The following is a 27,802-nucleotide window of genomic DNA, read 5'->3' as shown; positions in this document are numbered from 1 at the left end:
TCCGTCAATTTTTATCTAAATTGCCCCAAACACACTGGAGAAAGGCAGGTTAGTTCAATACACTGCCTCACTCATCGCGATGTGTGGATTGTATGGCATTTTCGCTATGTCAGGCTTTGGTTCCTAGTCAGGTCCTGGACATAACTTCCTTACCAGTTGCCCACAACTCCTGGCTCCCTGCTGTCCACAACCCCAGACTCTCCTGTACTCCTTTTCAGAACACTGTACCATTGCTTGCATGCCCAGAAAGTTTTTTCACTTGCTAGGGTTAGAGGCAAGAGATACCCTTCTATCATATTGCACCAGCTTGCTTAGACTCCAGGTAGATTTCAGTAGCAGAGGACAGGTTGAGATCATTTTGTGCTCCATTGTTACATCGGTGCAGCATATCTGCAGCCAGTTCTGCTTCAGCCTTTAATAAACTAGTGATAACCAGTGAACTTCCAGTTCCTGAGAGATATGTTGGCATGGTTAAGGAAGTGTTCGTGTCCCTTGAATTTAAGGAACCTCTTGTCATCATGCATCAAGGGGATCTAGAAATTCGTACATGATATGCACATGAGGGCAAAAACATCCTGCCCTGAGGAGTGCCCTGCAGTAATATTTTTTGGTGCCAATGTTTTGATCTAGACCACTCCGGCTAGTGCCAGAGATCCTTGAACCTCTTGCAAAGGTTTACATACCCAGATATAGGTTTGAAAGTGCACACCACAGCACCTCTTTCCCACCAATTTTCTCTCTTGTCTTCGCCCCCTCCATCATCTTTCCCACACTTCTACCCCCACCCATCCGTTGTCCCTCTGGCCCCCACTGAGCTTTCTCTCACATCACTCGGGTTCCCTTCTCTGGTTCCCTCCCCTCTAATATTGGTTGCTCTGGTTTCAGATGCTCTTTTTAGGTCGGGCCTAAGCCAGCGTGCATGCGCTGCTCCGGCGATTTGCTGTAGTGGAGTAGGGAATAGAAGCCCCACCCAGATGTACCATTGGCTTGTCTTTGCCCATCCTAAATGCTGATGTCTGATTCGTAAATACTTGTTAGTCCCACCTTAGTACCGCCTCCTTCATTTGTCACCCCCGCCCCCCCCCCCATGGCGACTGGCCCCTTTACTTCGGTTGTTACACTCAGGGATGTGGAATTCCTATAGCCCGACGCCCGGGACATATTGTTTGGGGTCAAGGGCAACAAGTTTCCATGTGTATTTTGTCCTTGGGACAAGTAGCCCCAACCCCCTACAGCACAAACCCTTTGGCTGCCAGTTTACAGTACCACATTGTGGATCAGGGAAAGGCATTGCCTGCAGTTAAGGTAATATTTGTGTCCATGTGTTAATGCTGTTCAAACCAGTATTTATGGTTCATTAATGGAAAACCTTTATTATTAGGATGAGCGCTCCAAATAAAAGTTGTAAGCTCAGACTGCACTACTGACCGTGGTTCCAGTATAAAAATGTGTACACACGTTTTCAATGTTTAGCAATACGAGGCTATGTATAATGCTCCCAGAATGCTCTCTGATTAGATGCAAATATTTCCAGACGCATGAAAACAAGATTGATGATTCTTTGCTTTCAAAATAAAATGTTCACAAAAAAATGCAAAAATATTTCGTTAAACTACTGTAAACTTTTAGCTAACATTTCTTATCAGCATCATTTAGTAAAATGTGTTGATGTATGCTAGTATTTCCCAAACATATTCATAATGGAAAATCAGTGTAACCAGTTTTAATAAGATTATGGGAAACATAAAAATAAACAAGCATTGGTAAAGCCAGTAGGTCTGAAATTGTTGGTCAGACTTTTGGTTATGTCAATGTGTGACTTGTTTTGGCATGTTTTTGTAAAATGTATTGGTGTGGGAGCTGCCGGGCCCTCATCACTATAACAAACATTGGCAAAAGCAAAAATTGATTTGGTTTCAAGAGGCACACATTGCCACAGTAGTTCCTGACACTCAGCAAAACAACTGTGTTTCGATATGCTCTTTGTGAAAGAACAGAATGCTATCACTCGCAGTGAAGCTAGCAGATAGAGAGAGACCTAATTAGGGGCCCAATTATTTAATAAAGTCTCAAAAGTGCACCCATGTTTTTGCATTAAGTGCAGATATACGGTTTTCGTGAGTTCACAAGACTTTACAGAAGCAGGCCAAGAAATAGTACTCCTAGAAAATATTTGTGAACTGCATTTTAGCATTGAGCAAATATGCAGGTGTAGATTTGCTCATGCGAAAATTTGAGTCTGCAAGTTCACTTTCCCACCAACCACTTTTTTCCCAACCCTTGAAGTTTTATGTTTGCCATTGTCAGGAGTATATTTCCAAACTTTCTCAGTATGGTGCTCTAAGTTTAGAAAAGAGTTGGTGAAAACCCTTAAAACATGCAAGTTAGTAGGTTTGCACAGACTCAAAAAGGGAATTCCAACCCTGGAAATGTTACTATTAACTTCAGCCCCAGTATGTAGAGCTGCAGAAACATGGAAACATAAGGGAATTGCTAGTATTCAAACCCTACTTTTGTATAAGACCTGGCATATTCACAGAAACTATTTCAGAGCTTTTATATAATGAGATTGCTGCCATAATTTGTCGCCACATTACATGGCCCAAAAGGGACAAGTGGATTTTGTTACAGGACAAGAAGATTTATGAAGCAACCTGCCCCATGGACAAGTAGATTTTTTACTAAATTCCACAACCCTGTACACTGTACGTGTTATTTAGACTGTGAGCACTATTTTCTTTATCCAGTTTCTCTTACTGCAGGCATGACGTGCTTTGGTGCCTTCATTACAACCCCGCCCTCCCTCTGTTGTCCATGCCTTCTTTACCGCCGCCCTCCCTCCCGTTGTCTGTGCCTTCTCCCTCGCCCTACCTCCCTCCCGATGTCCGTGGGTTTGCCTGCATAAGACTCTTTTGGGAATAACTGACACTAATCACTTAGTTGTATTTCCTCCAAGTTAAGTGTCCACGCCGACTAGATATTAATCGCTGCCTTCCTGTAACTGGTGGAATATTTCCATTTCAGACAGGCTACGCATTCCATAGGAAGACCGTCTTGTGCGGGGAAATGGCCCCCTCGTTATAATAGGTCACCGGCTGGAACAGTAAATGTGGCAAGAAAAATTGAAAAAGTCTTGTTATAATGTCACCACTTAGGAATGTACACAAACAGCCATTTGCTACAATCAATTTCTTAAAACTCACTCTACCGCCATCAAAGTCCAAGCGCTCCTCTTCCAATATGGCCGATTCCCACTATAATCCAGATGGTCTTCTAGCATACTTGCTATTGTAGTCCTGCTTCTGTGGTACTGTTTCTAACCGTGTTTTCGAACCTTTAGTTATACCGGCCCTTGTCCCGCCACAAATTCGCTGCTGCTTACCACAGAGGGCGTAAAGTAAGGTTGCTGAGGTTCAGCTTTCTGGTTAACCTTTTTTTTTTTTTGGGCAGATTTATATAGCGCGAACTTGACTTGAAGGTATTGGAGCGCTGTACATGAGCACCAGTTACGTTACACAAGGACACATTCATTAGGTCGAGCCTGAGCCAGCGCGCATGTGCTGCTCCGGCACTTACTGTAGTGAAGTAGGAAATACAAGCTCCGCCCATATCTGCCATTGACTTGTTTTATTGTCATTGCCCCCTCGCCCTCCCTCTCTCCTTCCTGTTGTCTCTGATGCCTCTACCATTTGCAGTAGGTCTCAGCATGGAGTAAGTGAAGCTGCCCATGCTCTTATCTTTCCTTTATCCTGAACAGGCCATGCCTCCAACTTTTTTTTATAGGTTCTACTACCCATCCATTTGAGCTTGTTTAATGCTATTTGGTCTAGTCATCATAAAATAGTCTTGTAGCAATTATACTATCTTTATGGCATGTCCGTTATAGATGGATGCTTAGTGTGCCTCTTGTTGTATGCCAACACACCATTTTGTAGTTTAGAGATGTAAGTGGTCAGGCTTTAAATTCTTAAGCCCTGAGGGAAAGTGAGATTAGTCATACATAAAACTAGGTGCCAGTGACCAGTTTTTGAGAGGGTATTTAAGGCCATAAATGAGTGTGGGATTCTGGAGTGTATAAGCATAATGCTGTATAGTGGCTGGGGTGCAAAAGCTCCCAAACCCCAAAGGTATACATGTAGGTTTTTGTGCTGCCTTGTTCTTGTGGTGGAGACTTCAATCTTTGGGTTATAGTCAGCAATTTATTGTGGAGAAAAACAGCTGCCTGTCAATGGCTCTCAACAATGTTATTTGCCTTTTAAACTCTACGTCAACTCTTCTCTTGGGCTCGAGACTGCTATAGCTGCTCCACTTAAGTCGGGCTTATTCACCCTCTTTGATCATGAGGTTGGGAGCATACTTGAAAGGATGTATAGATAAGTTTGCTGTGGCATATACAATGTAATTACTTTGCAGATGCATCGGGCAGTGTAAAATTAGAAACACTATGCCAGAATGCCTCAGATCTGTCTTTTTAGACATGGACCTCTTTGCAGTTTAGTCCATTTCTAAAAAGGACGAAATTATGGATCCAGGCAGGTTTTTTTTTGTCTGGCCATGCCTTCCAGATGTAAATAAATTGAAATGACTTAATCTGGTATTTTGAGCATATCTGCTGCGCTGAGGGACATCCTGGCACTGGTGTAAGATCAGTAGGATAAATGAATGCCTTCCTTAGAGTTAAAAAAAAAAAAAAAAAAAATGGATAGATTATCATGAGACAAGACAGATTTTGAGTTGCTTCCTGAAGGCCATTCTTTTCCCGACTTTGGGTGAGCGGAAGCTTATTCCGAGTTTTTGAGGCCAGGACTGAAAAGGATCTGCCCCCTCTTTCAGCAATTCCTGGAACTAACGTATCAAGTCTCTTGATCCAATGAATCTCCCTACATAGCAGGTTCTTAGTGTTAGCCATACCTTCTCTTATTTGTACCACTTCCAATGCAGTAAATTTCAGCTGGCTGACATTGTGTCCTTAAGTATGATAATGTGAAGAGACAGATGATTTTTCATTATGTGTGCGAATGTTACTCGTGTTCATTTAGCCCGAGTTTGTGTTAGACCTTGCCTACATAGCTCCTTTGATGTTAGAGTTCCCACAATTAAAACCCTGTTGATTCATTGGAAAAGGACACGATACCTTGGTACCTAAAGGAATGAAAAATTGCATCAAAGTTAGTTGTTACTTTTAATTAGGACTTAAGAATGGCTCAAGTGTACATATTTAAATGATGCTTGAATGGACAATGATATGTTTATATAAAGATACCACATTGCTCGTACATCCGAATCCCCATCCTACGAACCGCTCTACTTTGTCACGTGGTCACCCACCCTTCACTAGACGTGCAGCAATTACTTTTCCTTTATCATTTAACCTTTTAGTTCACGTTTGTACACTTTTATTTTAGAATCTTCTTGTTTATTATCACCTCCGTTCTTCTCCAGTTTGGAGTCATGCGGCACTGTATTGTTTATCAACCCTCTGGAGATGAGTGGCATGTATATTTCACTTTTAGCCATTGAGTTTAAGACCTGATTTTTAACATGGCGATTCACCGTTGGAAAACTCACCACATTCAGTACATAACTTTTTCTTTTTTTTCTTCAATAAAATGTTTTTGGCAGGCATATAATGGCAGTCACTACGATGAAAACATATATATATATATATATATATATATACATATATATATATATATATATATATATATATATATATATATATATATATATATATATATATATATATATATATATATATATATATATATATATATATATTTACTTTATTGTCTGGACCACCACTTTTAACTTGATAGGTCACCATTTAACTTCGGCCCATAATGGTGCTGCTTCTGTATTTCGTATTTGACCGGGGTTTATAGTGCCTTCTTTGTGTTCACTTCCACTCTCATTTAATTGAGTTCACAGTGTCTTGTTCCAAACGCCAACGGAGATGCGTCTTGAGCTCTTAGTTCGTGGTGAGTTTTCTTGAAGCGCGGTTATTCACAAGTGACCGGTAATTGACACACGTTACTAATCTTGACCGGGCATGTTTCCATGATTGGATGGTTGATTTGTTTTTGACTATTCACAAGCAGGGGAGACTTTCAGCTCTTTTATGATCTGTGATTCACAGTGGTGTTTAACAAGCGCATTCTCCTCGGAAGCACTTGATTCTGAATGTTTCCTGGATTCTAACACAGCCACTGTGTTCACGTTTGCTGTATATTTTATAGCAAATTATTTAAAGGCTTGCACTTGGATATCACTCAGATTCTCCACTATCCACCTACAGTAAACAACAAAATCTTCTACAGTGAATGATGGGCATTTTGGTGGTTTACACAGGCTTGAATGTTATGCTTATAAGCCATGTACTCCACATGTTTGTTTTGGTTATTATTCATTTTTCTTACCAGGATGACCTATCCCCTGAAGTAAGGCACTGCTCTAAATGTATTGGCACCACTAGGTCTATACATTATGATGGAGATACCATTCTAAAAAGTTATGGGATGTTGGCAAGTCTCAATCATAATGAAAGTCAACATATTCTAGTGATGAATTAAAGCTTTGAATGATCATAACTACTGGTGAAGCGTATTTACTTCAAGGAACAATCCTTAAGAAAGGAGAGTGGATCACCTATCCCTGTCTGGGATAGGAACGCCACTCCCAAGCCGGGAGGACGCACTCAGTTTATACATCAACCATACACTGCAACTTTCCTGCTGTCAATGAAACTAAGCAAAACTGTCCTGTTGGCGTACTGCACTCTGTTGGATTCAGTGGCGCATTGTACTGACTGCCAAGAACTTCTCTGGTGTGGCACCGTGCTTAAGAATATAGCAAACCTGCTGGGGTTTTGCCAATGGGATCTCATATGTATGTCTATACTTGGAGATGTCTGGACATGTGACCACATCAGCTCCTTTACATCCTTGTCCGACACTTTTAATCTTCGCAAAATACAATGTTACTGTTAATTACAACTACTACACGCCGGTGAGGCCCATGACCCTGACCTGGCCCTGCCAGATTGTAACTCACTTTAATCCAGACTCCCCATCGCGCAGTTAGGTAATAGCTGCTATCACACATTGGTTAACATGTCCCAGACCCCCTTCAACACTTAGAAACAAGCTTGGACACAAGCTGTCTGACCCATAGACAAAGCCGACTGGGTTGAGGCAAAGATGTCCCACAAAACTCTTACAATCTCCTTGCGACTGAGACTTGTACATATTTGCATGGTGTATTTTTGTCCGACAAGAACGAGTAGAATGTAACCGCACACAAGTCTCGATTGCCTGTGATGCAAAGGGAACGCAGGCAACTTCTACTATACATTTTTGAGCTGTCTGGTCACACCACAATATTGGAGCTGGGTATATAATAGATTAACTCACACCCGCTTCACGGATGATTGAGGTGGTAGTATACCCACAAGACTGTTTGTAGCAATAGGTTTCTAGTAGGTAAATGCAGTATCGTCCTTCACTGGCGGCTAGGTAGGGCAGCTACCATTAAAGAATGGATAGAAGGGATGGATTACTGTGTAAAAGTGGAAGAACAGGCCTATACAACTAAAGGTTGCACCCAGAAATCTTTCCAAGTGTGGAAAGCTGTGCGCTGACCGGATGTAGCTCATGATTGTGTAATGCAAATGTCTTTTGGAAATGTTTTTGATATACTGCAGTATATTGCTGTGATTTGTTTAAAATTAATATAAAGGGTTTATTAAAAAAAGCTTGCCATATTTATCGCTGGATTATTTAAAAAAAAAAACATGGAAAACATCTTAGGTTGATAGTATGGGTCTAGTAGAACATATTCAGAAGGGTCTGAATTGCCTATTTAATAGTAGTCTTCAGGCCTTGAGCGGTCTTTTTAGGTCTCGCCTGAGCCAGCGCATGTGCTGCTCTGGCGAGACATTTAGTAAGTGGGCTTTTAAAAGTCCTACCACTTGCTTTTGGTGGCCTCATGCTTGCGGTTATGCTCGCGTGCACGCGCGCAGCCGCCATCTGGCTTTTTTTGTCATGGCTCATTAAGCCTTACAGCGCGCAAATCACTTTTATTTTAATGCTCCTCCACCCCCTTGTGCTCTGCTCTCCCTTCCTCCTCCCCCTCCCTCCTTGTCAGTCACTGTGCTGAATTTGTGCGTCCGATGTTTCGTAATGCATTACAGTATATTTTTTTTTAATACTTTGGTTACAGCTTGTGCATGTGTGCATTTAATTTTTGCTTTTTTGTTTGTTATGGCTCATTAAGCCTTACAGCGCGCAAATCACTTTTATTTTAATGCTCCTCCACCCACCCCCTTGCTCTTTGCTCTCACTACCCCGCCATTCTCCCCCTCCCACCTTGTTAATTTTAGCAGTTTTGCTCAAAAAAACCGGCATTGTAGCAATGTGCTGTTCAAAACATGAAACGCAGTAAACTCCGACACCGCCCTTCATGTTTCAAACCGCACAGTGCTAACAATGCTTGTTTAATTTAGCGCAGCTGCTGACTTTTACTGGCTGTACCTTTAATCGCCTTAACTGCTCCCGTACTTCACTGCTTTCACTAATCAGGGGGGGAAGGGCGTGAAGCAGGAGAGAAAAGCTGGAACTCTCAGAGCGCATTACAGCCTCTTCATGGCAGCGAGGACCTGCTCAAACTGAAAAGTTGGCAAAACAAATGTATAACGGCTTCGCTATCGGGTAAGGAACTACTCTTACTAAACCATCTCCCTATATTTAGCAATATCACTACATTGTCGGGGTTTAAAATAAGAGGGGAGACGATGTGTCGTAACGGCCAGAGGTATCGACTTTGAAGTTGGGGAATGAGGTCCAGTCATTTTTGCAGTGGGAGTTTTTTTTTTCTTCTTTCCAAGATAGTATTCAATTTTGTAATAAACCTTGTGGCAGGAGACCACTCGTGACATGATAAAAAGAATCCCAGCCGTCTAAGTACAATTCCTTCCTGCGGTGCCCCACACTGGACTTTCAGTTTAGTACTAGAAGGAACGTTCATTTTTATTAAATAATGTAACATCGGCAACACCCAGAATGAGCATTGCTGTAGCACAGAGTACCTACAATTCACCAATCTTTTACAGTCCTCATCCCTGATGACCATAAATTGCATATAAGCACATTGCCTTCCCCACAGGTCACTCCCACAATGCTCCATTCATGCCCCCTGTTAGAAATGGGGGTCTCTAGTTGGCAATGACTGGCCACTGTTCAAGTAGGGACCCTTCTTCCTAAGTCCGAGTAAAAGGGCTACACCCTTTGATAACCCCTGCTCAACCCTGTGGTAATGTAGCTGCTCGTGCTAGGCTTATCTCAGAGGCAGTGTGTGAAGCATTTATGACCATACACAGTAACACAGTGAGGAACACTACAAAGGGACACCACACAAGTCGTTATAAAAAATAAGTATTGTTAGAGATGAGGGGGCTCTGGTTGGCGCAGGTAAGTACCAGCGACAAGCAGGGACCCTTTACTTCTAGTCAGGGCGAAGGATGACTCTTTAGAATAACCCCTGCTCACCCTCTAGGTGCGTGGCGCGAGCAATCCAGGCTAAACTTCAGGACGTACACAGCTAAGCATTTGCAATCATACACACAGCAGATACATTGCATGCACCACAAACTGACACCAGGCAGGTTTTATATAAAAATAAGGCTTTTATATATATATCTTACCTTGTTTCTTTGTAAAGGCGGGTGCGGGCGTCCAGCGGCTCTTCAGAAGGGCGAGGCGGCATCCGGGGCTCCCAAACTTTACGGGGAGATCTGGTCCTTCAGGCTTACAGGGGGAGTGGTGTGTCCAGGTGAGCGGGGCAGCCGGGGCACGTTTCCCACGTCCGGGCTGTCCGAGGCTTTTGGAGTGCTCACAGTGCAGATTCCTGCGGGAGGGGTAAAGGTGCAGAGCGGACCTCCAGCACGCGAGGTGACTGGGGCAGCCCAGCACGGCGTAGAGAGAGCGGCTCGGGTCGAGCGAGACTCTTCTCAAGGCAGGGGCGGCCTAGCAGCCCGGTCACGGCCCAAGGAGGGGCTGAAGAGCACCAGAGTCACGGGTCTGGCGAGGGAAGGAACACCACAGTCCTGCAGCAGTAGGCGGGCGAAGGTCAGGATGAGCCCAATGGTCCTGGGGCTCAGTTCAGGGGGCAAGCTCGCTTCCAGGCCCTTGGAGATTGTTTTGAAAGCGCAAGGTTTTTGAAATAAAAAAAATGGAGCAAGTCTTAATAAAAGGTTCTTCTTTTCTCCTTTGGCAGCAAGGTCACCACTGCAGGCCAGTCCCCCAGGATAGGGACAGTCTTCCTCCGTACAGCTTTCCTGGTGCCTCCTCCTCGGGTAGAGATTCTTCTTGGTTCAAAGCAGATCTGATTTCTTATGAGCAGGGCTCCTTCTTTTATACACCATTTCTTTTGTTCTTCCAGGCCAGGGGGCCTGCGCCTGGTTCAGTCTGGATCTGGAGCACTTTGTTGACAGGACTCTGGCTTCTCCGTTCAGGGTGCAGGGCAGAGACCTCAGCCGCTCCGCATGGGGTGGAGCCAGCATTGTGGTGGCAGAGCACAGCCCTATTCAGAGTCAAGGTGTACTCCTCCCACCCATCCTGGTGTAATCTCTCTATTCACCACCTGGCAGCCAGCCTGTCTCCTGGAATTCCCCTGCCCTGCCCCTCACTGAAACCAGACAGCACATACACACTCGAGCAGAGGCGGACTGAAATAGTTAGGCTAGTAAATACTAACTTTCTAAAAGTAGCATTTACAAACGCAGGATATTAAAATAAACTTTACTGAAAGAAGTATTTTATTATTTTGAGTTCAGGCATACTAAACTTGACATTCTACCATGCTCACTGAGTCTGTTAGGATTACAGAGTGTAATAATTCCAGCAGCCCATTCCGGCCTATGAGAGCAGGTAGCCTTACAATAGTGAAAAACGAAAATGGCTGTAATTCACTATTAGGACATGCCACACACATCAGGGCTTGTCCTACCTTATGCTTACAATGCACCCTGCCCTTGGGCCTGCCAATAGGGGTGACTCGTATGAAGTAAAGGGAAGGTTTAGGGACTGGCAAGTGAGTGCACTTGCCCAGTCAGCATGACAGTACCAGAGTGCACGCAGGTTCTGCGATGGCAGACCCTAGACACATTTTACCAGGCCGCTTCTGTGGCTGGCACAACCAGTGCTGCGAGCCCACCAGCGGCATTTGTATTTACACGCCCTGGCACTCCTGGTGCATTTTACTGGGGTCTGACAGTAAACCAAATCAGCCAATCATGGAATCCAACCAGCATATCAATTTACAATGGGGAGAGCATACGCACTTTAGCACTGATCGGCAGTGGTAAAGTGCCCAGAGTCATAAAACAGCCAACAGGTCAGAAAAAATGCAGGAGGTAGGCAAAAAGTTTAGGGATGACCCTGCAAAAAGGGTCAAGTCCAACAAGTATCTTTATGTATAGACTTAACACAAGACCAATAACAGTAAAAAACCACAATACTGTAAAACAGGATTACTCTTGAAATGCTGCAAAAATAGTTCAAAGTGTGCAAAGAGGAGCTCAGTTCAAAGCAGTGGTCTCTGCTACTCTTTTACTTAGAAAGTACCTGGATTTCGTAGCAAAACCAACAAAATGTCGCAAAGAAGCCGTAGTGGTGATTTTCTGCACGCAAGGCCGGTGATGCGATGACTCCTTGCCGCGCGGAAGGCGACGATGCGACGATCCTGTTGCGTGCGCAATCGGGTTGCGATGCGAAGAAATGGTGTTCCTCGAGGGAGCGACGATCCTGAGGTGATGAAAATGGCCGATGCCCGGCGTCCACGCTTGCGATGTTGTGATGCGATGATCTCGATGCGATGATCTTTGGGTTTAGCGAGCACTTGGCAGCCCAATAAACGTGCGATGCGATTTTTGGTAGCGAGTTCAAAGCGGCAGCAGCGCCATGATTTTCCGTGCTCTTTCAGCGGCGGCTCGCAAACGGGCGTTGGCGACGATTTCAGCACTCTCTTCTCTGTAGTAGAACTAGAGGCCCTGGCACTCACAGGAGCCTCACCTGCAGATAGAAATCCTCGCTGGGAGGAAACAGGAGGCTGGTGGTGAAGTCTGATGTGCCTGAGACTTCAACAGGCGGCTCGCTCTCTCCTAGCCCTTGGGTGATTGCTGTAGCAAGATAAATAAAAGTTCCTTCAAAGTCCTTTTTCTTCTTCTTCCAAGTCCAATGGTAACCACTGCAGGCCAATCCAAGAAACAGCACACAAGCACAAGGGTAGTCACCTCCTGCAGATTCCTTCAGTTACACGGACAGAGGTTCGTCTTGTTGTCCAGGAGCAATACAAATTGTAGGGGTTTCAGCACAGATATTTATACCCCAAAAGTCTTTGTTCTCAAAAGCTACAAGTCTCTGAACCCAGCCAGAACGAGTTCTGCTCAGTCCTGGAGCACTTTGTTTACCAGGCTGCATCCTTCCTTTCAGAAAGAGGGCGTCTGCCATCAGACGCACAGTAGGAGGTGGAGCCAGCATTCACCTTGCCAGGCACAGCCCTATTCAGGTCAAGGAGCTACCCCTCCCTATACTCCAAATGCAGATCTCTCTATTCAACCCAGGTCTGACTCAGCCTGCCCTGTCCCTCCAAAACCAGACAGCCAATAAACATAACAGAGCACACTGGAAGGCTTGGGCAAGAAAATACCTACTTTATAAAAGTGGTATTTTCAAACGCAGAATATAAAAATAAACTTCACTAAAAGATATATTTTAATATTCTGAGCTCAGGCATACTAAATTCGTTTTTCTACCATGTTCCTGGGGTCAGTTAGGACCATAGAGTGTAATAGTCAAACTGCCCATTCTGGCCTATGGAGAACAGGTAGCCTTACAGTAGTGAAAAACGAAATTGGGTGTAATTCACTACCAGGACATGCTACAAACACCAAGGCATGTCCTACCTTACACATACAATGCACCCTACCATAGGGGTGAGTTACATGATGCTAAGGGAAGGTTCAGGGGCTGGGAAGTGAGTGCACTTCACAACCAAGATGGCAGTTCTGGACTGCACACAGACTGCAGTGGCAGGTCTGAGACACACTTTACAAGCTGCTTCTGTGGGTGGCTCAAACCAGCGCTGCAGGTCCACCAGCAGCATTTGGTTTACCAGCCCTGGGCACACACAGGCCACGCTACTAGGGACTAACAGGTAAACCAAATAAGCCAATCATGGATATACCAATTCACATGTCACGTTTACAAAGGGAGAGCATATGCACTTTAGCACTGATCAGCAGTGGTAAAGTGCCCAGAGTCCTAAAACCAACACAAACAGGTCAGAAAAAATAGTGAGGAAGGCAAAAAGTTTAGAGATGACCCTGCAAAAAGGGCCATTTCCAACACCCCACAAATCCTGTCAACGGCCCATATTGCATTTCCACTTTTAGAAATGCTTCCTGGTACCCCGTGACTCCCGGTGTGTCCCATAGCCCCAGTTGTACCTCTCTTGAGTGAATGGTATATAAACTTCCATCTAAGCCGTGGTTTTAGTCACATAATCCTTCCAATCTTGCTTCATCTGAGAATTCATTTTTATCAAGCCCCTTTGTAGCAGTTTGGATTTTCATAATGCAGACATTCAAAATTAGCGCATGAAGCAGGGGTTTCGTGTAAGCTGTGAGCAGCAGGTTCATACCTGTTTTTAGGGCTTGTGCCCTGCATTGCACGGCGCAGCAGTGCTGGCGCAGGCGAGAGCCCTTTTGTCCGGGCTTTGAAAACGGTCGTGCGTGTGCTTTTCCTATTGGGTTCCGCTATTGGGCTTTGTGTGCGTGTTTTTTTAAAACCGAGCACGCAATAGGCCAAAGGCGGGTGCATTGCTCTGCCCATGGTCTATTGGTGTCTGTTACGCGCACCAAAGCCCATATGTTTTCAATTATCGTGCCCAGACACGGGCGCGATAATTGAAAACACATATGACTCGCAGTGGTGCGCGCGCACCTCTCGCGGGCGTGTGTTTTTTGTTTTTTGTTTCTTGGGTTCTTTTTTAAAAATGTTTTTGGCCTGCCTGACCCTGGGTACCTCAGATATCCGGCGATGCCACAGACCTCAGCGTGAACCTCAAGCACCGCCATTTCCACCTGCAGGTTTGTAAAGCTCCAAAGATGCCATTTCCGTGCTTGTTGTGACTTGTATCGTTGCTGCAGTGTATCTGCTTCCTGAGTCTGAGTTTGTACAGTTTCTGCACAGACTTCTTTGCGTGTTTGTATGTGAAGAGATACAAAGTTGTTGCAGTGTGCCTGCAGGATTGTCCGGCTGCACATTCTTTCCTAATAAATATGCCTTTGAGGATGAACCGTTAATCTACTTAATTGCACCTAGCCTCTGCTTACTGGATCAGTATGTGAAATTGCACAGTAGTTCAATGTGTACCTGCATCTGCGGTGACCTGCAGGTTATCAAAATCCCGAGACGACCAGCTCTTCCTTTCGGAGCTCTGAAATCGAGTTCCATTAAATTGGGTAACAGATCTTGCTCGCAGCACTTGGACTTCAGAACCGTGTTATGAAGCCTTTCATACAAAGAATACAGTTATTGCCCAGTACCTCTGCTCCCACGGTCTGGATGTATTAACTGAAGTCCCTGCTTTCTATGTCCTTGAAATTGACCAGCTTTCATGTAGGTTTCCGTTGTCTGCATGTTGAGTTGTACCTTTGTTGCAATGTGTGCGTCCAGGTTCATAGGTATCGTTAATGCAGTAGGTGCAGTGGCACCAGGGCCCAAGGGATAATGCGCCCACTACACCCCAGCGAACTTCTTACGAGGGGTCCCTTTCTCTCGCCCTCATAAGGTCAATGGCGAGCCGCTTCATGTCAATTTGTACTGTGGCTGCAATGTGTATGCTTGCTCAAGCTGTGAGTGACTGTGTACAGATGTAGTTTCTCTGATCCCTTAGCGGCTCAGTTGCAATGTCTCTGCTTCACGAGTAATTATAATGTACCACCAGTTAGCCCTGCCTAAGCAACTTTCCCTTGCTTTTGTTTGAACTGTTTGGCTTGTCGGCCAGACAGCTGCACTTCCGTTTTCTGCGCATGCGCTGCTGGTGCGCACACAGTAGTGACGGTGTGCCCTTTCTCTCGTGTGTCTGCTCTGGAAATAAATCCTTCTTCAATGAGGCCCTCTGTATTGTTGCTCTCGGTTTCCAAGCTCTGGGAGCTTTGTTTTTAGCCAGTTCATTGGTATGCGAGTCTTGACGAAGAGTCAAGCTTTACTCTCACATCAAGTAAACCAGCATTTGCAATGCAATAGGTCTCACAGTTACGCAAGTTTGAGCTATTGGCATTGTAAATGGCTATGCCTTTTATTTTGTTTTTGGTTTTTAAAACATAAATAAAAGACACTTACAATGGCAATAGCTTAAATAAGAGTAAATGCGAGACCTATTGCATTGAAAATGCTTATTTTACTTGCATTGCCATTTGGTACTGTAGCATAAAATGTCTCTTGTACATTTTGTGTTCATTTTGCCACCGAATCGTGAAGCCACATTTTATAGCTTATGTTTTGCAACCTTTGTGGTTAATTAAAAAGTGCTGTCTCCCTAAATGTAGATCTTTTTGCGTTTTTGCAGCTTCAGATTTTTTTAATTGGGCTTTAAACACCGAAGAAAATCTGTTGGTTGGCATCCTATGTGGATGGTTACTTTTATTCAGTTTCTTTTTTTGTCCTGAGCACATTTAAGGCGGTTATCGAAAGATGTTGATTTGGTCGAGTTGTAGAGCCATGAACTGATTGGCATAGCCAATAGGTCTCGCCTTTGGGACCTTAAAAGTGTTTAGCCATGCAACAGTTGGTGGTGTTGCACCAAGGATATTGTGCTGCATAGCTAAATACTTATAAGGTCCCAAAAGCGAGACATATTGGCTATACCAATTCTTGTTTGATATAAGCAGCTAACCCATGCCTAAAAATAACAAATGATGGCACAGATTACCGTTTGGTGAAGGTGAGATTAACCTTAATTTTTATTGCTTGATGGTTTAAAGCCTGTTGCGAAAGAGCTCTAAACCTTCTCGTCAACTTGACTTTTTAAATTAAGGTAGTCTCACATTATAGGCAAGAGATACAGATGGATAAATGTAAAAAACAAACTACAAAGAATGTTGTTTTGTATTCGCTTCTTTTTCTAATGCCTCTTTTCTGTCTTTGATTACAGGTGATGTTAACAGCAGCAGAGGAATTGGCAGTGGATAGCAGCTTTTCATCTAAAGCTGGTTCTCGCAAGAATGTTCCAGCAGATGCATCACCAGACTCTAAGTGCCCCATTTGCTTGGACCGATTTGAAAATGTTTCATACTTGGACCGCTGCCTCCATAGGTTCTGTTTCCGCTGCATTCAGGAATGGTCTAAGAACAAGGCAGAGTGCCCACTTTGCAAGCAACCATTCTATTCTATCTTCCACAGTGTGCAGGCTGAAGATGATTTCCAGGAGTTTGTTCTGCGGCCATCTGAAAATGGCTCCTTTGGTAGTCCAGATGGACACCGCTTTCGATACAGGAGTACTTTGACACGGGAGCGGCGTAATCTGTTAAACTCTCGCAGAAGCGTTTCACGGACAGTCTCGCCCCCGGATAATGGGATATTATTTGAAGGTCTGGCTGGGCAGCCTCCGGTGCAGAGAAATGATGGCATCCATGTAATGATTCGAAGGCTTGCATCAAGGCGACAAGCTAGTGCAGAAGGTAGATCCATGCGGCAAATTCAGGAGCAGGACATAATAAACTTTAGGCGGGCACTCTATCGCTCTGGAGTACGTGTCCGTGGCATTCAGGATGGTGGTCGCTTCAGGGACATTTCATCTGAATTCTATCGCAGGAACCCTGCTTGCCTACATAGGTTAGTCCCATGGTTGAAACGTGAACTAACTGTCCTATTTGGGGTCCATGGCTCTCTAGTTAACATTGTGCAACATATCATCATGAGTAATGTCACACGATATGACTTGGAGAGTCAGGCTTTTGCTGAAGATCTAAGACCTTTCCTGCTTCACCGTACAGATCACTTTTTGCATGAATTGATAAGCTTTGCCCGTTGTCCTTATAACATGGAAGCCTATGATCAACATTCCAATTATGATTGCCCTGCTCCCTCATATGAAGAAGGAAGTCACTCTGACTCTACAGTTATCACAATATCACCAGATGAGGCAGAAGCAGCAGAACCAGATGTTAATCCTTCCGATTTGAGTGTTGGGCAGGCTCCTTGGGATGATGAAACTCCTGGGCCCTCTTATTCCACAATTGAGCTTGGCCCAACCACTGTGTCTTCTCTGTCTATTAGTTCAGTAAGCTCTGATGAGGAAACCACTGCAGATGTTGCTGCTAACCAGGAAGAGGTGAAAACGGATCCTAGTCTAACGGCTAAGAAAGGTAGCCCTGCTGCTGTAGAAGACTGTCTCATTGTTGGCTTTCTCAAACCACTTGCAGAGAGAACACCAGAATTGGTGGAGTTGTCGTCTGATTCTGAGGCATCACTTTATGAAATGAAAAGCGAGGCTACTAAAAAGCCAGAGCGCACACAGTTTCTCTTTAGTGATGACAGCGATACTAGCCTTTCCTCCTCACAGAGTTCAGTGTCTTATAAGAATATAGCTGATAAAAAGGTTAAACATAAGGGGAAATTGTTGCCTCGGACTAACAGCAATTTAAAGAAGAAGAAAATTGATAGCAAGAGGTCAGATGATTTTCTAAGTTCTTTGTCTAGGGACAAAAGGCGTTCCCCAGGCAACCATGAGCCACAAAGAAATCGGGCAAGTTCAAGGAGTTCAGAGTCTCTTTCACACTCTTCACATGGTAGGAGGCGCAGACACCGGAGTAAACACCACAGCAAAGAGAGGCTGAGAAGCAGAAGTTCAAGAAGCAGGGAGAGGATAAAGAAAAAGCACAGCAGCAAAAACCATCTAAAAAGCAGGGACAGAAGTTTATCAATGAGAAGTCAGACAGTATCCATAACTAGTGGAAGCTCTATATCAAGAAATGGGGGCAGTTCGAGGTCAAGAAGCCGTGATCGACAGAGGTCTAGTAGCAGAGATCATGATTACTGTTTTCCACAAGAAAACTACAGAAGCTCTTATCACTGGGAGTACACATATTACAGCAGAAACCGAGATAGGGGTGGCTTTGAAGAGTCCTATAGAAGTAGCAGAGGAGAGTATCACATAAGCCCAGATTACATGCTAAAGTCCTACACTGAGAGGAAAAACACCCGGAACCATAAAAGCCACAGTCAAAGTGGCCACCATCAAAGTGAAAGGCACCGTTCTAGGAGCCGCTCCAGCAGCCAATCTCGTACTATGACATCTGGAATGGACTGGTCACAGTCCGAAAAGCCTGGTGGCAAGAGAAAATACAAAACACGACACTTGGAAAATCAAGAAGGTGAGGCAGAGCCCCAGGATGTACTACAGGTCCATGGGAAAGAAAACTCTCCCCAGAAGATGGCACCATCCAGGTACAGCAACGAGTATAGAAATGAAGAGGACTTGGCAAAACACAACAATGAGACCAAACATAAGAGAAGGAAAAAAACACGTAGCCCCAGCATAGAGATTGTATATGAAGGCAAAGCCACTGACACAGACAAGCACCGTAAGAAGAAGAAAAAGAAGCACAAGAAGAAACGTAGACGGCACCATGTGGCTCGATCAACCAACAGTTCTCCAGTTGTGATTACCATTGACAGTGATGGTGATCATGGGCCAAAAGTGGAGAAAGACTGTAACCGGGAGAATTCTTATACCACTTCTACCCCAAAAAAGGGAGAAAGCAGCACAGCCACCTCATTGATCATGGGAAAGTCTCAGGACATTTATGAATCTTTGGATGAAATAGATCTAGCAGGCACTGATGATGATGCTATAGACAAGGACTGTAATAATACTACTAGTAGTGGGCATTTGGATGCAGCAACCGGGATATTGGATGATTTCCATTTTGATGAAAGCTCAAATGATCAGCCCTTGGGTGCAATGGAAGAAAGTGACAGCAGTCGGAGTAATGAGTCTGTTTTGGCTGCTTTTGCAAGCAGTGCAGAGACATTACAAGCAGGACCCTTTGACTCACCAAGAGCTCCCACTTCAGTCTCACCAAGGCTACCCTTTCCAACCTCCCCAGTAACACCCGTGTCAAACTCGCCAAGATCCCCAATATTACAAGGAACCACAGTCTCAAACTTTCAGTCGGCCCTATTTTTGGCCTCCGCATCGCCCCACCTTTCGGCCTCCGCATCGCCCCACCTTTCGGCCTCCGCATCGCCCCACCTTTCGGCCTCCGCATCGCCCCACCTGTCGGCCTCAGCATCGCCCCACCTGTCGGCCTCAGCATCGCCCCACCTGTCGGCCTCAGCATCGCCCCACCTGTCGGCCTCAGCATCGCCCCACCTGTCGGCCTCAGCATCGCCCCACCTGTCGGCCTCAGCATCGCCATTGACTTCCCCATCAATTGATGCATATGAAGGGAATCCTTCTGAGAGACCTCCACTTACACCTACCTTTCCAAAGACACTCATGGACACAACCTGTTTGTTTGATCATTCTCATGAGAAGACGTAGCACTTTTTACCTCCGTCCAATGTCTTGCTAAATTCATAATTCTTTGGAATGAAGACATTTTTCACTTCCAACTCCCTTGTTCCCTATAAAAAAAAAGAAACTAACGTCTGGTGTTTTGTGTTTCTGAAAGGGTTCTGCAGTCCTACTTGCCACTTGTAAAAAGGCTCAGCAGATTTATATGATGGACTTTTTCTTCCAAAGCAGTGCCTTCTTCCAGGTGTATTAGTCATTAAGACTAAAGTGTTTGAGATAATTACTTAACACATTTCTAGCAACTTTATTTATTTTTACTTTATTTTATAGTTTTTTAATGTACATATTCATATAATTGAATTTTACACACTGTTGTACTGGGAATTTTGAAGACACTTTAATTATATTTTGGGGAGGCTGTTTTAATGTCCCAAGTATTAAACCCTTTAAGTATGTCAACTTTGAACAGGTAGCTTCTCTCAAAATATTGTGTATATACTCTTACCATTTATGTTGGCATTTGCTGAGATATTTTACCAACAGAGGTATGTTCTGATTTTTCCCCCCCTTCCCTCCCAGCCCATTATGGATGCTATTTAAGTCATTCAGTATTGAAAGTGTTGGGCAGAATGCAGGTCGTATGTGTGGCAAAATGGAATTTTAATGTTGGATTTATTCTAAAAGAAGATATATGCAACCTAAATTTAGTGGGAGACGTTCACTGTTTTCTAATTTCTGTTTTACAGTAGGCTTGTGAAGACTGCAAAAACAGCTTTGTTTAGTTCTGCATGCCCTTAGTACTAAACCAAGGGCACAAATAGGGTGGCAGTATTGTTGATTGAGCTCTGAGGCAGTCCTTGAGTCCGCAATTCTGTGAGTTGTAGATCAGAATGAAGGTAGGAAAATTGGAGAAAGCAGACATGCGAAACTGTACTGTCCGAATAATATCAAGTTAAAGTTATGGATATTCAGTACCCTATACCCATACCCCCCCCCCCCCCCCCACACACCTCCACCACCAACTTTTTATGTGTATATTTGGGTCCACTTGAAGTATACTTCTTGAATTTGATTTAAAAAAATAGGACTGTATTAAAAATATATGGAGTCATATATCTGAAACTGCAACTGCTCATGCAACATATTTCACGATCTGAATCCCAGATAAAATCAACTGAATTTACCACTGCAACGGGTACTATTGAACTCCTTCATGTATTTACTAATGCTCCAGTATGGACTTTTAAATAGAAGCCTGTTGGGCACCTACTTGTTTGTATTGGCCTAAACTAGGAAAGACCCATTCCTTCTAATCTTGCAGCCCCTATGCGATCTTGTTCTTTAAGATATGAATCATCAGTACACAAGCTGAAGATATTGGTAAGCATTTTCCTTTTTGCAGTTGCTCAAAGCTGAATTGTAACGTAAGATTATGACACTTTGAGTATCTTTTGAAGTTCTTTGAATAGGACAGATTTTTAGTGTGAAGCTCCCTTGTTCTGGTGTATTCTCATCTTCTCAGTGTAATCTTTCTATGTATATAACCACAATCAACATGCATAACAGATTATCCATGTACTGGCTTCTGTGATTTCAGAACCATCAGCCAGGAGTTAAAGTTCTGCCTTCACCCTCAACATGCTCGTCTTCAATCTCCAATGAATTGTATGCTGTTTGGGGCATTCAGATTACTGTTGATGCCAGCAAAATACCTTTTTTTTTTCACCTGTGTCCAAAAGATCGGATGACACCAGTATTCAGGCTTGTTAAAACCTTTGTTTGGGTCACAGGCTAATAAACCTTTGTTTGGGTCACAGGCTAATAAACCTTTGTTTGGGTCACAGGCTAATAAACCTTTGTTTGGGTCACAGGCTAATAAACCTTTGTTTGGGTCACAGGCTGAACCTTTGTTTGGGTCACAGGCTAAACCTTTGTTTGGGTCACAGGCTAAACTCAATCACCTGAGCTGCTCACCCACAACAGTACTGATCATTTGTTTTGGGTGTAGCCATCGCAGCCAAGCCCCTAGTGCTGCCCTGCCCCCCCCCCCCCCAAACACCCCCTGCTATTCCCCTTGCAAAGGCAAAAAAGGAGCATACAATTTATTCTTATATGTTGGTCATCTTGGAGAAGCAAAAGTTCTGTAACACTTCTTTAGGCGCTTTTCACATGCAAGTAACATGAGCAGGTTCTCACAGCCTTTGGAGTTAACACTGTCTCCTGAGCCTAACTAGGTGGCTGGGTAAAGCAGAAGGGCTGTAGGACCACATCAAGGGCAAATTTGATAGGTGCAAATGCTATTTGGCAGCTGTGTTTCATCCACCCTGATGAGGTGCTGAAGCACTTTCAGTAAATGGTTATTACTCTACTCTGTATGTGTTGGACCATAAGTGAGTATTCACTTGGATGAGCATAAATGTTTATTTGCTGCCACTGTTGTGTTTAAAAAAGAAGAGGAAAAAAAAGCACTGCCTTTGCCCAGTGACGTGGGGATAGTTCCTCTTATTCTGTTGATAAACCAAGATTCAAATTGAGGGACAGGAAGTCTAAAGGCAGTCTAAAACATACATACTTTGTAACTTGAAGGAGCCCTTAGGTTGCTGAATTTATTCTAATAAGTCACAGCACATTCTCAATTAAGCTGGTTACACTCAGTGATGCTGAACTTTTTCCGGAGTATTTGGAATCTGCTGAAATTCTCATATTTCTCTTTACGGATTACAGATCTCACAAAGACTTTGACCTCAGATAGTTGAGTAATCCACAGATTTGCTAAAAAAGAGAATGGTGTCTTAGAGAGTTGGAGTCTCCTTCCTGTTCAGGAAAAGAGGTCTCCCTTTACCCTTGATTTGGCCCAACTGTGGCCACACCACCCAAACTCTGCACATCTCCTAAATACCAATGCACTAGCCCCATCCCTTGGTGATACCCTGATATTGATATTTTAACCAAAATCAACTATTCTCTGCAAAGTAACTTCACTCTTAACCACATGGCAATGTCCAGTAAAGACTCACCAAAGTTGCCCTGGGTGTAGTGCTCACAAGTAGTAAATTCCCAGACCCTAGGCCTCCATGCTGGTCCCTTCTCTAGTGCTAGGTGTCAGAAATTAGAAATGCACTTTGTCTATCTGATCAATTCAGATTTCCCAACCCCTCTGCAACCACACTTAACTAGCGATCTTGACCTATATCTTTCTTTTCCCCACAATAATCCCCACTCCATCCCTGCTCGCAAATTGATGCACCTAGTATCACCTTTTATAATTTGGTGCTTGCTTTCATTTCTTTTCTTTCTTATGTGACTGTTTGACTTTATTTTGAGCTCAAAATTCTCAATGCGGGTATCCTCTTGTTCCTTGTGATAGGACTAGCCGCTTGGCGCAGCATAGTTGACTGTTTCAGAACATTAGATGCTGCCACATTCAAATAAATACATAGAAGATTGCTTAAGCAGACTGGGCATTGGAGAAATGTAGATATTTTAAAATCTGACCGTGCCCCTGAAAGGCAGGTGTAGCTGAACAGCTAGTCTCGTTCCTGATCTTCCTGATAAACAACTGACTGGTCCTTTTGCCATTAATTCACACATTGGTTAATTTAAGCAAAATACTATGTAAGCTGCATTTAACCAAGTGATTTTTTTTGGAGACTTGATAAAGCAGCTTTAAAACTCCTCCCTCTCATACCAAAAATCAGGTGGAATTTCGCAAGTTATTATTTGACCGTGTATCATTGAGCTGCAGTCATTCTCTTTTCTGATGATCGAGACAGTACTGTAGAGGTTCACTCCCCACCCCATTTTAAGAGGTTATCTGTGTTTATACTGACTTTATAGAACAGAGCTGCCCAAGCCAGTTGAATGTTGTATTGGGTGCATTTGTTGGATATAGAGCCATATGCTGAGTGTATCCTGCCATCTAGTTTTCAGCTCAGACATTTGCAAGAGTTTTTTCTTCGAAGAAATCTGAGTCATGAGATAATTAATTCTCTTGTGTGTATTGCCCTTGTTCCTCTGATCCTTTGTTAGATTGTTTGTATCTGTCATCGGGCCCGGACGTCAATCTCGGAGGTTCAGGACCGAAGCTGGATTCCTGCATAGAGGCCCTTGCAACACCCTGTTCTTTTCAACTGTCGACGACTTAGACAATCAAATACACTGGCTGGTGTTACCTAATCTTTCAATCTGCCTGCTCGAGCCAGGCCTTCAACATATCATCATTTTCAAGGCATTGAATCTAACGGCGACAAACTCCATACACACGACAACTAGGGATGCAAAAGACTCTCTTCAACTTCTGCTCCAAGTGTCGCCTCAAATACTGCAGGAAGGACCAGCACAGGGTATGTATTCTCTGCTTGCCCTTGGAACATGGCGAAGAGCTGTCTGTTGTTCTGCTCCAAGAAGACACTTTGGTAGCAAAAGAGAATGTTGTTGGGCCCACTCCACAATGCAGAGGTGTACAGAAGATATACCTGACATTTTTGGGGACGGAACATGAAGCCTAAGACACCGAGGCACAGACTGTGCCCGTGGACAACTCCATACTGCTGGCTAGCATTGATAATATCTCTGACTCTGAGCCTGATCTAGCCACGCAAGTGCATGTGAGTAGATCAGCAAAAACTTTCCATACCCTGACAAAAACTGCTAAGGCGACCTCCGGAACCCCATTGCCCTCTGGCCATGATGGTCTCTGAAAACAGGCTCAGTAGCACACCCATGTCACTCCGCCTGCAAAACACTCTACAGACATTGAGAAGTTTAAAACCCTAAATGCCTCCTCTGTGCCGGCACTGAAAAAGACCAGGCTCAACATCTCCAAAACAACACGAGGTGTTGGAGCCGAAGCAGCCACCATTGGATCCGAAGCAACCTTCTGTAGCAGGAAAATGTTTTGCTGCGCAAGCAGCCTTCTATTTGCTCCTGATCCTTTCCCATTTTCGGGGGCAGCCCCAGCTTTCATAAATCATCCTCCGCCACCATAAACCAGTCCATAGAGTGCATTCTGATCCCCCTAGACGGACTATATTACGTTCAGCGATCACCATGCCCAAGGTGACCCATATTTGCTCCATGCAACTCAAGTCCATGGCGTCCCAAATGATAAGCCACCATTTGGCAGAATGTGTTAAATCTCCACCAAGCGCACTAGATTGCTAGACCCTCCCAATGATATGGAAAAAGGACCCCTCCCGCCCACACCGCCTATATCAAGTTGAATCAGTCACTGCCGATCAACCATGGCGTTGAATGATAAATAAGATCTGTGTAGTATTTTAAGCTGCACTAGTCGAAACCGTGCACTAACTGCCACCTCTTTGGGGAAGGCAAAGGCCTCTGGCCAGTCTTCATCAGCCAGGCCACCCTGATCTGCATCCCGGCCAGTCTGCAAGAGGAGGGTATGGGGGAATTATTAACTTTTTATGTGTGAGGGAGATCGCTTTGCGGCTCATGTGATCGTCTAACAATCGATCCTCTAGCGGTGATGATTCTGAAAGAACCTCCCCTGGGGGATCGCTGCCCGAAGAGCATGTCGAACTTGTAGATAAAGGAAGGTCTCCACAGTTGCCAGGACATTCTCTCGCTCTAATTTTGATCCCATACCCCAGAGATCCCCTACCTTGGAGGTACCTATAAGCTCCCAGTTATCAAAGTCTGGTCTCTTCCTCCGCATACCCAACCTCTCAGAATCCCATAGAGATGTGGTCTGGGTAATAATGCCCTTCCCAATGCTTTGAGTGTTGTGTGCCAAATTTGGACCGTAAGGGTTGTCGATCCCATGAGGGTCAGATGTTTCGGGCACGTGTTAAATGCTTGTAGAACCCTCCTGGCTGTAAGGTATCAATCGAGGAACATTTATAAAGCATACGGCTACCTCCGGCGAGATGTACCGGCGATCACACATCTGACTAAAGGTATTGAGGGCTCGCGCAGCTCTTCCCCTTGCTAAAGAGCCAGGTTTTCAGTGCCTTTCTGAAACCCTGCTCTGAGTTCAGCATACGTAAGTGGTGGGGTAGGGCATTCCAAAGTTTGGCGGTCCTAACCATGAAAGACCTGCCCCCCTGTTTTATTTTAGAAAAGCAAGGGACATTAAGGTAATGCTGACGGTTAGATCTCAATGTCTGCTCCTGGCGGTACAGGCTAAGCAGCCTCCCCATGAGGTAGCCGGGGCCCTCACCCTGGATGGCACGAAAAGCGAGGGCCTTGAATTTGATCATCCTGACTACCGGGAGCCATTGGAACTGTTTAAGGTGGGAGGAAATGTGCAGGCGTGTAGGGACCTTGCGGATGAGCCTTGCTGCCGCATTCTGCACTGTTTGCAGCCTTTTGATCAGGTACCCTGACATCCCCAGATAAAGACAGTTGGCAAAGTCAAGGTGGGATGTCACTAAGAAATGAACCGTGATCCTGCAGCTCTCTTCCGGCAGGAAGCCAAGGAATTTTTTGATAGATCTCATTATTCTGAAGCAATCTTCCCAAATATGCCGGACTTGTGCAGAGAGGGCCAGGGTCTTATCCCATCTGACGCCAAGGTTTTTAACTGAGTCCCTAGAGGAGGGTAGGAAGCCCCGCTCCCCAGGCTGGGGTGCTTGATTAAAGAATAGAACCTCCGTCTTATCGCCATTCAGTTTCAAGCAGTTTTAATTCATCTTGCCATGTCTTTCAGGCAGTCCTTAAGAGTCAAAGAGCTATAGAATGTTCTTTGAAGAACAACAGCTGGGTGTCATTGCGTAAGAGACCACCTTGACCTCTCTCCTAGAAATGAGGCCCACCAGCGGAGCCAGGTAGATCTTAAAGAGCAACGGGCTAAGGCAGAGCCATGGGGCACTCCACATCTAAGTTGTCTAACTGATGAGGTGAAAGGGCGGAGAATAACTTGCTGGCCACGGCCTTTAAGAAGAGAAGAAATCCACTCAAGTGCCACCCCATGTACTCTTATGTTTGTCTTTCCAGCAAGATTGCGTGCAACACTGTGTCGAATGCTGCCGAAAGGTCTAATAACACTAGCATGGCTGATCAACTGCCATCCACTGACATTCGAACTGAGTCAGCTACTTCTATCAACGCAGTCTCAGTATTTTACCCTGCGCTGAAGGCTGATTGAGAGTTGTGCATAAGATCGTTGGTTTCCACATAGTTGGCTAATTGTTGATGAACCATTTTCTCTAGCACTTTGGCCGGTGCCGATAGCAGGGAGATAGGTGTAAAGTTGCTGATTACTTCCGGGTCGGCATTGGATTTCTTCAAAAGTGGTAGCAAATAAGCTTGTTTCCAAGTGGCTGGGAAGATTCCAGTCTTGAGCTAAGCATTCCAGATATGGTTAAGGACGGGATTAAGCCACTCTGCTAACAATCTGAAACACTAGGCCAGGCAGGGATCCCTTGGAGAACCCGATTTTAGTTTCCTAAGTTCAACCAGTCAGCTCTGCTGAGATTGGGAGAAATGCTGCAAAAACATGTGAATTGTTAGGGGGGACATGGGATTCTTCAGTTACTCAGGACTGAGTTACAGAAGTAAAAGAGGAGTACAGCTGCATTATCTTATCGTCAAAAGTTCGACAGGCTATCGCATCGGTCCTGCGAGGGGCAGAAACCACGTTCTATCGCTGAGGGTTTTGTGAAAGATTTCACGATCCTAAAAACTTCCTTTGACTTTTCAGAGCTAGCAATATGGTCAGCCATGTATTTCCTCCTCTTGGAATTTAGTAATTTATGGTATTTCTTCAGGGCCTTTTTGTACGCACTTTTTATGTCGGGCGAGCACAACTTACTCCACTCGTATTCCGGCCTTTTACACCTACTTTTTTCCAGTCTAACTTTCTCCGAAAACCAAGTGGCAGAGAGGGCCGGTCTGGATGAGGTGACAGATCTCAGAGGGGCAGTTATATTAAGCGCTGATGCAACCACGTATTAAAACAAAAGGAGTCTCGGTCGGAGTTGTCAGTTAATTGTGGCCTTGATCTGTCAAGAGCTGAGCCCAGGGTCTCGATGGTTACCTAGCTGCAGTTCCTTTTGACTTAACTAAATATTATATTGGCCACCTCTTTCGTCCTAAGACAAAACCGGAAAGGGACCAAATAATGGTCCGTCCAGTTTGTGTGCTGCGGTGTATCGACCCTCCGCTCCTGCATATTCGAGCTTATGAGGTAAAGTATGTTGCCGGCCTTGTGGGTAGGGGATGTCACCAGCTGGACTAAGTCACAGCATGTAAATGCTGTTAT

The 27,802-nt window shown here is 44.5% G+C and overlaps 1 protein-coding gene across 2 annotated transcripts in view; it reads left to right on the top strand.

Annotated features, from left to right (window-relative positions):
- Positions 1 to 19,709, top strand: part of TOPORS (TOP1 binding arginine/serine rich protein, E3 ubiquitin ligase) — an 88,741-nt gene extending 69,032 nt beyond the window's left edge. For both annotated transcript variants that reach the window (XM_085634914.1, XM_085634906.1), the window contains exon 2: positions 16,213 to 19,709. In XM_085634914.1, coding sequence (XP_085491040.1) covers positions 16,216 to 19,605 — 3,390 coding nt within the window. In that variant the 5' untranslated portion in view covers positions 16,213 to 16,215 and the 3' untranslated portion in view covers positions 19,606 to 19,709. The remainder of the gene's footprint in view (positions 1 to 16,212) is intronic.
- The last annotated feature ends 8,093 nt before the right edge of the window (positions 19,710 to 27,802 follow it).

The sequence above is a fragment of the Triturus cristatus genome, chromosome 2_1 (assembly GCF_964204655.1).
Source record: "Triturus cristatus chromosome 2_1, aTriCri1.1, whole genome shotgun sequence".
Taxonomy (NCBI): Eukaryota; Metazoa; Chordata; class Amphibia; order Caudata; family Salamandridae; genus Triturus; species Triturus cristatus.
This window is presented reverse-complemented; position numbering and strand designations above follow the sequence as displayed.